This window comes from Nyctibius grandis, chromosome 7 (genome assembly GCF_013368605.1).
Source record: "Nyctibius grandis isolate bNycGra1 chromosome 7, bNycGra1.pri, whole genome shotgun sequence".
NCBI classification, from domain to species: Eukaryota; Metazoa; Chordata; class Aves; order Nyctibiiformes; family Nyctibiidae; genus Nyctibius; species Nyctibius grandis.
Window position 1 is genome coordinate 14,938 of NC_090664.1, and position 15,874 is coordinate 30,811.

The 15,874-nt window shown below is 34.8% G+C and overlaps 1 protein-coding gene across 4 annotated transcripts in view; it reads right to left on the bottom strand.

Annotated features, from left to right (window-relative positions):
• Positions 1 to 15,874, bottom strand: part of LOC137665908 (serine/threonine-protein kinase ULK4-like) — a 28,956-nt gene that overhangs the window by 11,056 nt on the left and 2,026 nt on the right. Inside the window, exons 2-8 of one of the 4 annotated variants that reach the window (XM_068405403.1) lie at positions 9,530 to 9,625; positions 8,099 to 8,220; positions 7,903 to 7,975; positions 5,383 to 5,482; positions 4,819 to 4,923; positions 2,831 to 2,891; positions 678 to 859 (exon numbers count right to left, since the gene is read on the bottom strand). In XM_068405403.1, coding sequence (XP_068261504.1) covers positions 849 to 859; positions 2,831 to 2,891; positions 4,819 to 4,923; positions 5,383 to 5,482; positions 7,903 to 7,975; positions 8,099 to 8,220; positions 9,530 to 9,625 — 568 coding nt within the window. In that variant the 3' untranslated portion in view covers positions 678 to 848. Of the gene's footprint in view, positions 1 to 677; positions 860 to 2,830; positions 2,892 to 4,818; positions 4,924 to 5,382; positions 5,483 to 7,902; positions 7,976 to 8,098; positions 8,224 to 9,529; positions 9,626 to 15,874 lie in introns of all 4 variants that reach the window. The other 3 variants (XM_068405401.1, XM_068405405.1, XM_068405404.1) reach the window with 3 other exon arrangements.

The window sequence follows — 15,874 nt, forward strand, 5'->3', positions numbered from 1 at the left end:
ATAAACTGAAAAGCGCACACCTCAGAATAGCCTCTGTGACGCTTTTATATAATGGGAAAAATAAGTATTTCTCTTCTGCACATGCAATACTGAGAAACATGTTAAACCACTACAGAGGATACGAGCAAAATTGTTTGTCTGGTAGAAAACAGTTCTTGAAAGGTGAAACCACCATTTAGGTATATACTGAAATGAGACTCCTGAGAGAGCATGCTCACTCTGAAGTGGAGTTTAATGAAAGTTTTACTGTATGTTCTTTAGAAAGATTTTCTTGCTATTCTTCACAGACGTAGGGCCAAATAAAATTGATTTAACAATTCAAACATGGACTTTTTTCAGTCTTCTAGGTCACTTAATGATTTACGAAGACTAACATTTCATCATACGTTATTTCACACTCTCCATCAAGATTAGGTTTTACCCCAATCTTTTTATTAATACAACAAATCTATATGTAAACATATCTGAAATCTAAGAGAAAGAATTAGTTTCCCTCAGCTCTTTTAAAAATCTCTGACGTGGAATTTAGTAATTTTTTTCGTTATCGTGTACTTAATTTGCCATATTATTTTTGTCCGTACAGCAATGATTTCTTGAAATATAACTAAAAGACCTCATTTTTGTTACAATGGCAAGTATGTAAACCATGCTGATTTCTTCAAAGATTTATTATTTACCAGCTGAGAGCTAATTAGCCTGCTTGCAACTTCCTTGTGGACAGCCACAGTACACAGATAGTCCAATAAGTTCAGTTTAGAACGTGCTGCTCCTGTATTCTTCTCAGTAGAATCAAGCAGGGAACATATTCGTTGCAAGAAGTCATTCCAGTCCATGTCTGTCATAGATGATCACTTCTCAGCTAACCATAAGAAGCAAACAAGTAAAAGATAATGGATCTTTGATGTGGCTTTAACATACTAGAAAGTAACATCAACACGAACAGATAAGTTCCAAAGTTTTGATCTAATTACAATTTTAGTACTTAAAATATTAAACAAACATGTTATAATTCATGTCTGAAGATTATAGAAATCAAAAAAGAAGAAGAAAAACAAAGCATAAAAATGTAGCAATAAAAGCTTCAAAACATTTCTGAAAGTGCAACCCTGCTAAGTCCTTGGACTTCATTTAAGTAAACGTTTATTGGCATTATATTTAGGAAAGGTAGTAGCTGTCCTTAATCACTACTAATTCTTAATAAGAAAGTGCAGTTTCATTAGAGTAAATTTGAGGCAAAACCTAATGAAAGTCAGTGAAATCTCCTCAGTATCAATAAATCGAAAATGTGTTTAGTTATTCCTACAGGCAGGTATCCATCTAGTTAAGCCTCAGTAGTATCAGAGCATAGATGACTTCAGGAGGAACACAAAGAAGTCAAGTCATTAGGACAATTAACATAAATCCTGTGGTTCAATTCACTGACCACTGTACATGAAGAGAGAATTTTCAAGAACTTCCTTATCAGTCTCAATGGATAACTTCACTCTAGCAGCCATACATTCCCTCAGTTTTGGTTAGTTATTAATAAATAACTTATTTGCCATCCTGATATGTTCCAGCACAGAATATTTAAGAGCACGCCTTCCGTCTTTTACTCCAATTTTACACTTACGTAACAATACGTACTAATGAAGGCAATTATAATTTACATTAGTAAAGGTGAAAAGAGTTTGGGTTTTCAGGTATTTATCTTAATTTTTCCATACTGTCTTTAATCATTATTGACAAGCAGCATCCAATTTAGTACCTTCAAAAACAATCAGAAAGTTGTCCAGAAAAAAGCTACAATCCTGAAAGTGTTAAACAGCAAAGAACAGTCCCATATTAAATGAATACAGACAACAACAGTTAAACATATCAGAACATCAGTGTGATAATTTAGCTACTTAAATGCAATATGAAATAAAATACCACCCCCTTAAGCACTTAAATCTGATCATTTTTGCCTAGGATGTTAGCCAAATAAAAAATATTTGCTGCTATTACAGTCGTGACTGGGAGACTGGGGGACATTGTGTTCCTTCCAACTATAAAATTTCTTCAACAAATTAACTCTCCAAAATGCATACTTTATAGAAAGAAAAAAGGAACTTCTGTGTCTAGGAAGAGGTCCTATGTGAATCCTAGAAGGACTCCATATCTGACTGACATCCCTCTTCAAGCACAGTAAAGTGTAATACTATTTCCTTAAATAGACTATAGGAAATTTTCCAGGGGAAGAAACGTTACTCATGACAATGAGTAGCCTTTTGTTTTCAGAAATAACAGCAGCCTTTTGAGACATTAAAAACAACAGCAACAAAAAAAAAATCCCAAACAACTCCACACTATCTTTTGGGACATGATTCCCGGAACATTTCATGATCAAAGGTGGGTCTGGTAAGGCTGCCTAGTATCACAGCTAATCAACACTGCACATTTTAAGGTCTTGTTTTCATTTGCTTCTCTACCTTTGTCAAATTTTAATCTATTTGGTTGAATATTTCAGTTATATCTCAGTTGTTTAGAAAAAATAACACAGGGGAAAAATATGCTGATTTTCCCACACTAAAACAGTGTTGACTGTCTTATCTTAAAAGCTTTTGGGCATGGGCTTGTAACTGAAGAAGGCAGAAGAGAAAGGAAGGGCATGTAACTGCTAGCACTTGAAAAGTCTCCTCAAAATTGGTCTAGCTAAAAACGTTACATATACAGCTTCAGTTTCAGAAAAGTGACGAGTTCTCCAACTCTGACAGCTCATCATCTACAAAGGGAGGGTACAAATCTTGTGACAGCGAGTTGCACCATCATACGCAGGACTTAAGTTTTAACAACTTCAACAGAACCATACCTGAATATGTTGGTATATGTAAAGTTTTCAAGTCAAATCTAACTGGCACCTGCTTCATTATCTGGAAAAATAAACAAACATAACAACTAGTTTTAATACATTTCCAGAAATCTCTAAGTAGCTGAACATGAAAACACAAATATGCACAAATTGTACAGGATGGGTGTACAAACCACTGCTCATTACTGAGGCATTTCCCATTGTTTTCTGGTATGTATTTCTTCCACGCAGATATTTGAGATTTAACTCCGTGGTTTTAATATAATTACATTGTTAGAACGTCCATTGAAGTGATTTTTTTTAAATGGGAATACAAAATGATAGGATTTTTTCAGTTTACATTTTTATCTTGCTTGTAAGTGGAAAAATATTTGCATTTGGGTTTCAAAAGCTACAGAAAGGAATACGCAGCTGAGACCTCATGAAATGTTTTAGCAATTCATTGTCATACAGTAAACACATATATATACACTAGATCATTCTAGAATACGTAATATTCTCACCAACTACTCATTCATAAGGTATGGCGGTTTTTTGCCACAACACATCATTTTCTGGTACATCCTGAAGTCGGATGACTGCTCAGTGACTGAGCATTTGAGTGTGATTTTCAGTAACTAAAGCCTACAAACAAGGTAACTGTATTCTGGAATTTAGCCTTTGACAGATGAAGCCTAGGTGTAACTAGAGAGTTATTTTCTAAAAAAGGTCTTCAAGTCCACAAAGCTGCAGAACACAGGGAAATTTTACAATATAAGCCGACATTTCAGCTTTTAAAATTCTGCCAGCATCTAGTAAATCCCTTTCCAGGAGATTAAATTGCAAGCTCTTCAGCTTCACCAGGTGTCAGTATCATCCTTTAGTGTGAAGATTGCCAAGTATGCAATAACTCTGACTACATGTCCCTGGAATTTAGCAGGCTGTTTTGCATTAATTCTGATCTAGCATTGCACAGTAAGGAGGTTAGTCTCCACGTGCACATTAATACGTACACTTACCCCTAATCTTATCTCTTATACTTGCAGTAAGAAGAGAAGCAGTGAAGGGCTAAGGCTTTGTGTCAGAGTCCTGAGATAGAACTGAGAATTTACAGAGGTGGCATTCAAATGCATCATTACCTTTGAAATTCTCCACTGGCAACAACGTCCCTCACCCCAAACACGTTAAAACAGTATTGTTGGGTAGTTACTCTATCTAGCTGTATAAGATTTTTAATTTTTGAGAGTGTTAGGAATTGAATTAAAACAAACAAATAAAAATTGTTATAATAAAGCAATACATCAACTAAAAGCTGTAAGACATTCTTAATGAGCTAGATGCTCACTTCCAATTAAAAATGTTGCATTCTCTGCATCTGCCACTTACTGAGTAAAGTTGCTAAAATTATTTCCTTTTTTTTTTGGCACAGAAATAAAAGGAAGACTAAAGGGGTTCTTGCTTATCACTCCTTCTACCAACACTACACATGTGTCCATGCAGGCACATTACATTGTCATTGCAGTGCAGAGCTCCGATTCTTTTTTTGGTCTCCCCTTTACTGTCAAACAAGTGTCAGTCTCTGCTCAAGAGACTCCTCACAACTGTTATCGCATTAGAATCCATATGACAGAAATTGGATGGACATTTCTTGTAACTTCAGGTCCTCTTTTCGAGAGAAAATAAGTTCATATTTATTAGAAATATTATCATAGAATCACAGAATGGTTTCAGTTGGAAGGGACCTTAAAGATCATCTAGTTCCAACCCCCCTGCCACAGGCAGGGACACCTTCCACTAGACCAGGCTGCCCAAAGCCTCATCCAACCTGGCCTTGAACACTGCCAGGGAGGGGGCAGCCACAGCTTCTCTGGGCAACCTGTTCCAGGGTCTCACCACCCTCACAGTAAAGAATTTCTTCCTGATATCTAATCTCAATCTCCCCTCTTTCAGTTTAAAACCGTTCCCCCTCATCCTATCACTCCATGCCCTTGTTATTTATTTTGTTATACCTTTGGATTGTCAATGATTGGTGTTATGATAAGATCAGATTCAGTGTAAATGAGCTCTTTCAATGTTGACTCCATATCCTGCTGACTTGAGCACATATTTTTAGCCTAGAACAAGAACAAAGTTTTTTAAAAAACTCTTTTGCAGAAAAAAAAGAAAGTTTATGTTTATTCCCAAACTATTTCATTTCAACATTATACCACACAGTTTGGCTATATAAACAACATATTCTAAATTACTTTTTTTTATGTAGTAGCAGATAGTGCCAACTAAAAAAGTACCGGCTCCAAAAAACTTGCAACCCGAGTATAAAAAAGTAGACTGAGAAGGAAGAAGATATCATTATCCCTTTTATACACTGGGGAAAATAAAAGAGGAGACTAAGCATCTTGCTTAACTCTTACATCTGAAGTTCTGCAAATATTTTTTTAAAATAACTTGCACGCTATAGGAACTGCTTTCCTGTTATAATTATGGAAGGATGGAGAAGAAAGTTGACTTTGCCACAGACTCCAGGCTAAAACTCCAAAGATACCACCATCCCATAATGTTATTTTTCTACTCACCTTTTTCAAGCATGAATCTCTTTGTGGAGAATTTTGGATTGGGGCAGTAGTAGCATCGCTTACTTCTACTGCAATGCTAGTTCTAGGAGTGGGACAGGAACTTAAACAAGAAATAAAAAAGAAAAATCCAACAAAGATATTAAGTTTCACTGCAAACCACTTTTTTTGCTGTTCTTTTGAAACTTTCAGGCCATACAGGAAACTTTCAAAGCTGACAAACACAAATGATGCTATGCCTGCTCCATCAACTAAACATGAACTCCCTGTATTTAAACACATCCTGACAAGGTTAGGATTTGTTCGTCAGTTAGAAATGGGAAGAACTGGGGGGTTTCTTTTTCGTTGTTGCTGTTGTTAAATGAATGTAATTTTATTATTTTCTCACCCATAGTCAGTTCTCCAAACTGGATGCTAAAACATTATTATCTTAATTCCTAATAACAAACAACATACAAAGAGAATTAACTTGACAAAAAATTGCAATTTATTTCACGTTATTCTCTTCTGACTGCCAACTCTTGGCTAGGTAATGGGAATGAAAAACTGCCTGATTCTCATGTATGAATGTGAACTGGATTTACTTTCCAGTTTTTCTTCTTAAAAAAAATCTAGTTTGCTAACTAGAAAATGAAGAAAGGAGAGACAAGAACACTGAAAATTTGCGATATTCATAAAGCTGCTAGTGAACTTGGTTTTTGTAGTATACATTAATTTAAATCAAAGTGTTCAAAATCAACTTTAGAATTATTAAAATTGGCAGGCCAAGAAACTAATTTAATCAACAACTTCAAATGAATGTGTTTTCTTGATTAGCAGAAAGTAACACACATTTAGCTGCAAATCAGTTTTATTCATTAGAAAAAAAGCGACTAAATTAAAAAATACAAACACCAAACAAAATTAAAGATACTCATGAAAATCAGTGATCAAATAACTAGCATAGTTGTTCTCATTCTTATCCTTATTTAGTTAAAAAGGCATCTTTTATCTATTTTCAACAAAAACAAATTTAAAAGGCACAATGAAGGGGTGCCAAAATATTGTCTACTAGCTAGATAAAACTACATAGAATGTCCTAATTCCTATGGTAAAAAATATATCAGGATCTGCTTGGAAGTTTAAGCAGTCCTACTTCCTAAACCAAAAAAAGAGTGTGATTTCTAGCTAGGAGGCTGAACAAATTATTCTAGGGTCCCACACGCTTCAAAACATGTAGATTGTTAAATATATTTTTTTCCCAAACCTAATTTGCTGTCATATGTATTTGAGAGAGAGAAAATCTTTCCTACTTTTCCAGTTCTCAGCCGGTTTCTCAGTTTAAAACAATGGACTGAGCTAGTTGAAATTAATAAGATCTATTCCCTTTGCATATGTAGAAGCAGCTACTGCTGTCAAAAGCTGATTAACCACTTCAGCAGCTAAGTAAATTCTGGTGCCAAGTGCCACGTCAGCAGCTCCCTTCCATGGTAATGTTTTAAAACTTTATCAGGTAACACACGTTGCTTTGAGAAATCAAATCACTGAAGCAAAGAGAATTTCAGAAAATAATAAACTAAAAAACCCTCTGTATTACATTTCAAATTTTGTATTAAAATAAATGTAATTATCGCAAATAAAATATGGTGTTCTTAAAAATACATTTTTTCTACTCTCATTTGTGACATAAGTTGGATTACATGTTGTTATACCAACTGTTTGTAATGCCATTGTAACCTTTCTTCTCAGCAGATTCCCAAAGCAAACAGCAAATGCCATTTTAAATTACTAACAGCATGGTTTTAGCTGTGATGGTAGAAGTTGTAAGTGAGATGACAAGCAATACTTGATTAAAACCAACTGAAATAACTGGAAAAGTAGACAGGCTATCACGCACAATAGCACTATCTCAGGTTATGCAAGAAGCTTGAAAGAGTATTTAATTTTAAACTGGAATATTTCTGCTTGATGAGGACAAGAACAAAATCTATTTTACTATGTAATCTTCTTGTCTTGAAAGCTAGTACAAAGTTTCAGAATCAGGCCTCAACTAAAACAAATCAAAGTTAAACTAATCACTATTTTTTATTTAATACCTACATAGTACTTAGTAGATTGTTACCAATAGCTTGTGATGAAAAGCTGCAGGCAGAATTTATTAGTGGATCATAAGCTGAATGCTTATTCTTGTGTATTTAAAGTAAGCATATTCAAAGCATATTCTCATACATATGAAGTAAGAAGGAAAGAAAGTTCTAAATAAATTCTTCTGTTTAGACAGACAGCTAAGAAATCAAAAGCCTACTTCCAAAACCCAATGTAATACAGCCATAAAAGCATTGCTTTAACTGCACACACTGCTTTAGCAGCTCTTCAAAAGTTTCTTAATATTAATTAAACTGGTGGCAGAAAATTCAAAAGGAGACACACTAACAAAATGTTACAAACAGAACAACAAACTATCTGAAGAGACAAGTTAAAACAAAACAAAACAAAACATAAAGGGTTTCAAGGGTTTTCTAATTGTTCTTTAGGTTTCCATACCTGAGAAGAAATATTGATTCATTTGATTCACCATCAACTGCACTTTTTGGGTGCAATTCAGTCTGAGTTTCTACTGAAAAGAAAACATGAACTTGCATTCAGAAGTTAAAAATAAATAAAACATAGGGAATAAGCATGTTAGTAAAAAATTCACAGGACACAAAATAATGAAAAAAACCGTAATGAATAATATTACCTATTTTGAAAGAATTGCTTGGTAGCTTTTTATTTGCTCTTGAGGATGACAGGTTATCTAGATTTTTATGAGTATCCACTGGCTCTTTGGCACTCCAAGACACAGATGACACTGTCTCTTCACTGCTGTTTAATAAAAAGATATTAATTACACAGATTAAAAAGAGGGATCATATCTATTATTTGTTGCAATTATTAGCATTTGATTTGGCTGTCATTCTCTAGATCAGCACACTATTGTAATATGTGCCACACATACTTTTTATATTAGCAATGGCAATGAAGAAAAATAAGTTTAGAGCAAATGACTTGGAGAATATTAAAAATTCTGTAGCTCCCTCAGTAGAACTTGCATGAGAGAAACTAGGAAAACTAAATTATTACACGATAATACCAGAGCTATAAAAAAAATATTAAAAGCTTTAGAGATCATTCAGTCTTTACAGGAAAAGTCACAACAACCATACTTCTAATAATCAAGTCTGTAGCCTAGATTTAGATCAATAAAAACCACCATTTTTTTTCTTAATCATTTACATGTCACACTTGATTGCAAGTTTATTGATTTTGGTGGTTGTTGCAACACTGGTATCAGAAATAGGTATTAAACAACACAAGAGAGAATTTTCAAACAAACAGAAGACACAAACATTCAGCATTCTAAAAGAAAATTGCTTTCACATTAGTTCCCTAGATTGGAACCTAAAGTATCTTTCAAATATTTAGAACAAAAGAACATAAAAATGAACACTAAATATCCTAATTCAAAATTAAAACCAAAATCCAGCAAGGTAACAGAAGTTTTGAAGCAGCCTAACTTTTTAATACATAGAACCTATTTATCACAAAAGGTTTGGGTTTTTCTCTCTATATAGCAGTGTACTGTATTACAAATTCAGAAAAAAAACCATTAGATTAATGCTTTATGTCATAAGCAAAGAATATGGGTCAGCTGCATTTGCAAGGATACAAGGCTGAACCACAAATCTAAGATGCTGTACTGATAGGCTTTGTGATGCTCTAAGCCTAATGCATAAAAACAAACAAACAAAAAATCTCAGTAGAGATAAAATCGACCCATATTTATAAGATTCTACAAAAGCTTTCAAAAAAAAAAAAGTCAAATTACCGTGCATCATTGTTACATAAACAAATAAATAAAAACTAGAGCAGTTAGTTCAGAAGTAAATTTTAACACATTCTATAGCCAGGAGGAAGGAGTCTGTTAAAAGTGAACACAGTGTAATACACTAATAGGATAATCCCTAAGCATCCAACACTGTCCACTGAAGGGTGTAAAACTCCATTCATCAATTAGTTAACAACATGAAAATCCTAAGCAAAATTCAAAAGCGGGAAAATTTACAGAAAACCATAATAAAAATAAATACTTGATCGCTTAGATTTACTATACAAAAAGAACATTCAGTACCTTGAGCTTGTGCCCTGGCTGCCTGCAGAATCACCACCACAATGGCTGAGGGATCCTTTCCAGAATGGATGCTGCAATAGGTCTGTCCAGTTCAGCCTTTTGAAGAGCAACAAACAAATTGAAAAAACAGTGCCAAAGTATAGCTCCACAGAGAGATACCAGGCCAGGTTTCGAACCCAGTGACACTACAGAGCAATTACTCCTGTTGTTCGCTTTTATTTGGTCAACAAATAAGTTCTCTTACAGGACAAACTTTTTGCCTCAAATCAGAATGGATAATTCATGCAACACAGAGGTATGAGACTAAGAACGAAGGAAACTGCATAGCCAATTCCAATATTTAAAACATCAGAGCTACCCTATAAATGACAGTTATATTGTTAATAACATAAGATTATATCAGCTATAAATCAAAGCCTCATAAAATAGATATGCCCATTGCTCTGGAAAAGAAAAGCCATCAAATTTTAAAACTGCCCATCATTTCTGTTACAAAGTTATCTGTTTAGCACCAGCTACAAAAATACAAAGACATACCTAATCAAAATATTAATTCTGTATACCTTCAGATAAGGATTCTGAACTTTTTCTTCGGGTAAATCAGTTAGCAGAATTTTACAAAACTTGTGTATAGTCACATTTGATCTCAGTTTGCATTAATGAGTATCACTGTGCAAAAGCTAAGTTATATGATTCCTATTTTATAAGGCCAAATATGTATTGCACACATATGCTACATAAATTTAGAACCGATTAGTAGCTTTAAAGGAGCAGCATAATTAAAAAGAGAATGCTTTGCCCTGTGTTATCCAAGGCTAAGTTATTTAAATTTAATATCCCACTTTTGCTAGTGAGCTGAGGTTTAGTTTCGTTGGCTCAGCCTATCACAGATTTTCTCCTTCTAAATCTAAACCTGGGTCATCCTAGAAACACTCAAATGAAAAAATGAGGAAAAAACCCTCCATGCTCATGATAAATATGAATTATGCTCACTCCTATTTTGTTGCTATCAGAAATGGAAATTCATTTTTTCAACTCATTGAATATATAGCCCTCTAGAATAATATAGCAATATAGTCCACTGTAGCATCTCTTAGGCTCCTGAATCTTCTCATTCTGGCAGCAAATAAAGTTGTACAGAAACTTACCCTAATTCTTTGCTTAAATCTAGACACATTACCGTATTCCTGGTCTCATGAGAAGGTATTTCTAGATTATTCTTGCTCTTCTCATTAAAAATTTCTTCTAATGTGAGGTTACCATTTAACCATAGATAATTTATATTCATTTGTTCTTGTGCCAGCAATGTCCATTAGCGTAAGTATCTTAAATAGCTCTAAATCAGTGATTTTCAGAATGAGGAAGAAATGTCAGCAGAATGACTTATTTTGCTTCTTATGTTGTAAGTGATTGATAGATAAAGAGCAACAATATTAACCTTCTTTCCTCAGGACGTGGTATCCAACAGGACTGTCTGTTATTGTTAACCTGTGCATAAAAACTTTAAACTTTAGCTAATAGGATGTAAAAAAATTAAGAGCTAAATATACAAATCATTTCCGAATATCTAGGAAAAAAATAGTTTTTGAGCCAAACATCTTCTATTACCTCCCGGCACCTGGGGAATTTTCCTAGTTAAAATCCCTGACAATGTAAATTTCTGTCTAATGATCACATATAACTTATTTGGAAATATAATGCTGGCAACATCTCTGATGCATTGATAACTGTTTGTAGTGATAACTCAGATGAATCTCATAGTGAAATTAACAAAAGTTTAGCACTTCCGTATCAGGTTATATAGAAGCTCAAGATAGGAAATGAGGACTATGATATTCAAATACAACCACAGAATGTATTTAGATAGGCAAAATAATTATTGAGACTGAAATGTGGCATTGTGTACTGGGTCACTGAACTGATTTATCTTTTAGAATGTTTCTCTAAAATTCAAATTTTTTGTTTATTTTTAACCAAGTTCAGTTCACATCTCAGCTACAGAAACAATATTTTGGCCCAATAAGAGATCAGTCAGGAGCAAAAACAGGCGATTGAGACAAATGAGAGGGGGAATTGGAATTCATTACATTGATTTTTTTCTCCAAAGTCAAATTATTACAATACTAGAATGTAAGTTGGAACCTTTATACCTTTGAGAACTCAGACTACACCACATTAAGAGACTTTGTAGTCTTAAATAGACAAGAATGAGAAAGAGAGAAAAAGATGGGTGTCACCAGGACAATGGGCAAACAGCAGCAATGAAAGTGAAGGAAATTCAGCCACAACCATTCAAGAACTTAGTGGCAAAATGGGGGATGCAGATCTCAAAGCCACTAATGAGCCATTCATTAAACCAAACTGTGTTTCAATTTATTTGTTTTATAAATAAAACTCAAACCTGAACTATTTGTTGCTGTCAAACATGTGCCTGTGTTCATTTCCAACATTATTTTGGTTGAATTGCTTCAGCTTTTTCTGTAAGTAGTTTGTGAAATGAATACCATGCTTCTCAAATAGAGATATCCAAAGAAACTAAAATACATATTCCTTGAGCTGCTGCTGTTGGTAGGCAAAGGGATGGGGGGTTAAATAATATATAAGGTCTTTGAATTGAAGTGACTCCATAATTGCTTAAATCTTTCTTGAGACAGTTACATGTATGAAAGGAATAACTGGAAATACAAATACTGGGAAATTGCTTCAATATAAGAAAACAAACTTAAAAAAATTATTTTTTTTAAGTAACTAGGATGCTAAACTAAAATTCCTTAGTATATACCTGGTTAACTTCATTGCCATCTATATAACTGTTCCTGTACTGCTAAGCTTTGTATATTATAGTAAAACAACAATGATAAATAAACAGTAGGATAACAGCAGAAATATTATGTATTTACGTGGTATTCTGTATATTTTCTTTCTGTGATACTTTGTGTGTGCCTATCTACTATTATGTACTATCAGGATTAGCATTATCAACATTTTATCGAGTCTTCAGTTCTCAAGAGATTAATGAACCAGTATGAAGGGAAAATGCTGAAACAAACCAAGGAAAATTCATCTGGAAAGTAATGCTAAAGAGAGAGCATATTTCTTCTACAACCAGTGTTTTGATTTGGTACGGTACATGTTACTGCTTGTTAAAGAAATTTATTGCTCTCATATAATGACAGGTCAATGGAAGAACAGGTTTATTAATTGAGGCATAAAAGATTAAAGCAAGAAAAAAAATGGTAACATTTTTGTTTTCTTTGCAACTTCCAAGTGACTATGTCTCAGTAGTAACTGCTTTTTCCTCTCATAATCTGAAATAGTTTCATAAAGACAGATTGTATTAATCTTCATATAACCATTCCATGCATCCACTTTCAAAACCAGTGAAGATGCTTTGATCCATATCACATTCATCCTTGACTAATGTGTTTGCATAACACTGAATAATATGAAATCTTTGGTGATGTGGAGGGACGGCAGCCATGGATGAAACACAGAGCTCAGGCTTTTAGGTCTGTCGTCAAAATGTTTCATGTAAGCCTGGCATTTGTCTATCTCTGGAATAATTGTGTGTTGGACATATGTAGTTACAGGGCAAATGATGGTCTAGAAATGAATGATTTTCCAGACAGTTTCAACACAAAAAAGGTAGCAGACTCAGTGACTTGAGAGAGGATCTGTTTGTGCATGCTCACAGGTTTCAACAATGTGGTTTTTGACAAGAAGCTAAAATGGTTGTCCTAAAGATACTCCTTAAATACTAATAGATAATTTAGAATTCTGTTTCGATCTGATTCTGTGAAAATATGGATACTTGAGAAGAAATTCTTTGAAAAGAGAGAAATGTTCTGTTTTTTTCTTTCTCATCCAATAGTATCACTTGTGGCGTGTTGAAACAGACTCTGCATGGCAACAAATATTTGGTAAATCTGATTTTTTCCTCAGATTGGTCTAAAAAATTCTGATTGGCCATTTCTACTCAGTATGAAGTAGAGGATAACTTGATTTTGAATCAGTTCACAAGAAGTGAATCTGCTTTTATTATCTATCCTATAAGAATAACATTCTGAAGTTTTGATCTTTTCTTCTATTCATTATGGATAGCAAATTTAGAAACAAGTAGCTATTATTTATAATTACAGTATATATGATTTTTGTACCAGAGTTTCACTGTGTAGGACATCATTTTTTGTTTGTTTCTTGCTCTTACTTTAGTTATATTCTTTGTCCTATTATCAAAGCAGTTCAATTGTAAGTGGAGAAGAGTCCCAGAAATTGTAAAGTCTGTTGGAAGAGAAGTTGTTGTGCTTTAATATAGCAGTGCTTGACCTTCCTATACACAGTGCAAGCTGGGGAGCAAAGCAGTAGCAAGAACAAGTTATTGCCTGTCTCCTTTTTTATTTTATTTTTATTAATGTGTTGATCTCCAGAAAGAGAAATGTCTGTTAGTGCTGTATTGAAGGCAAATTACTTAAAAACTGAGACTCTACTTTGAGTCACTGTTTTGTTTTTGGTTTTAATTAGTCCTTGCCAAGAAGGATAGGGAATAGCTGGTTCTGTCAATGGAAAACACTACAAAATCTTTTGTTCCTCAGTTCATGTGCCAGGATCAGTGATTGCTGATATTACCAAGAAGCCTATGAAAATATTTACCCTGGAAAGAGGTTAAGAGCGAGAAAATACTGTGAACTTTAGGCAGTGAAGAAGCTACAGAAAAATCAAAAGTTAGCCTTAACAGAGCTGGAGCATTGTCTTAGGAATTATTGCTTCTGTACCTTACTTCCACAAACCTTAACCTAATAACATGCCTGACTTCTCTTCCCCCCTGACCCCAGTTTTAGTTCCTTTATAGAACACAGGCGCATGCTCTAATAAACAGAGAGAAAATCCATACATAGATATATTTCCATTCTTATATAGCCTGACTCTCATGTAGTGCAGTTTATCACTCACATGGTCTTTTTTACTCCACCCACTTTATGCTCCATATCACTGGGATCCCTTCTAGATGCATATAGGCTGGGTGAAATTTAATACACCAGGAAGTATTTTGTGTTTATTAAAAGTATTTCAACCAAGAAACAATTAATTTAAATTCTCAAGGTTATGAACAGTTGGGCAAAAAGCCTTTATGCTACTCACTGAGCTAGGAGTAGGAGCTGCCCCCGAGAATTTACAGTATGATTTCATAGAAGATTAGGAAATTAGCCATGCTATCTGAATTCATCATATCCTCTATAAATTTAATGCAGGTATATCTGCCTTCATGTTATTACCATAACTTTACAAATGTCGTTGGCGATGTACTTAATACAATATTCAATCTAATTATCCTAACAATACAGTAGAAAAATAGGAAAGATATATTGTCTTCATTTTCCCAAAAGGAAATCAAAATGCAGACAGTGTATGTCTTATCCCACACAAAATAATTATGAACTCAGTTAATAAGTCTGTGATGTCATCCTGAGTACCACAACAGTAATTTACTCACTGCATTGTCTATCATCTTGAAAGAGAAAGAAAAAAAAGACTGAATCTTCTTTGCTTTTGTTTTCAATTAGATAATAGCAGTTTTCCATTAGGAAAAAAGGGAACATACTGTTCTTCCTTCAAGGGCTACCTGTTCTACGCCACCCCTTCACCCAGACGATTCATTAGATTTCTCACATAATTCTTCAGATCTTTTTGCCCAGCTGGTATACTCTTTATATCAGTTATGTACTAGCTGTCACCCAAATGCTTTTGCAGTCCTCAGGTAACTCAGTATCTCCTGCCTAAACACAGTAGCGCTGCCTCAGTTCCTCCTGCTGCTGCACAGAGGCACCTCAGGGCTTCCCGCCCAAACCCCCCGCTGAGGCACCTCAGGGCTTCCCGCCCAAACCCCCCGCTGAGGCACCTCAGCGCTTCCCGCCCAAACCCCCCCGCTGAGGGACCTCAGGGCTTCCCGCCCAAACCCCCCCGCTGAGGCACCTCAGGGCTTCCCGCCCAAACCCTTCAGCTCTCCTCACTGACACGCCTCAGAGCTTCACCCGAACTCTTCTGCTGTCGTTGCTGAGGTAAACCATAGCTTCCTGCCCAAACCTTTCTGCTGTCCTTCCTGAGGTACCTCAGGGCTTCCTGCTCAAAATCCTCTGCTCTCCTCACTCGGGTACCTGCTGAAACTGGCTAAGTCCATATGCTGCCCTAGCAGATAGTACAAAAATCTTATTTAATTTCTCAGTTTCTTGTAATTTTTCTTTAACTTTTTCATCAAAATGAGCATTATGCTTCTACTTTGATTTTCAGGCACACATGCAAAAGGTGTTCACTTGATTATTTAAGTATGGAAGATTTCTCCTGACTCAA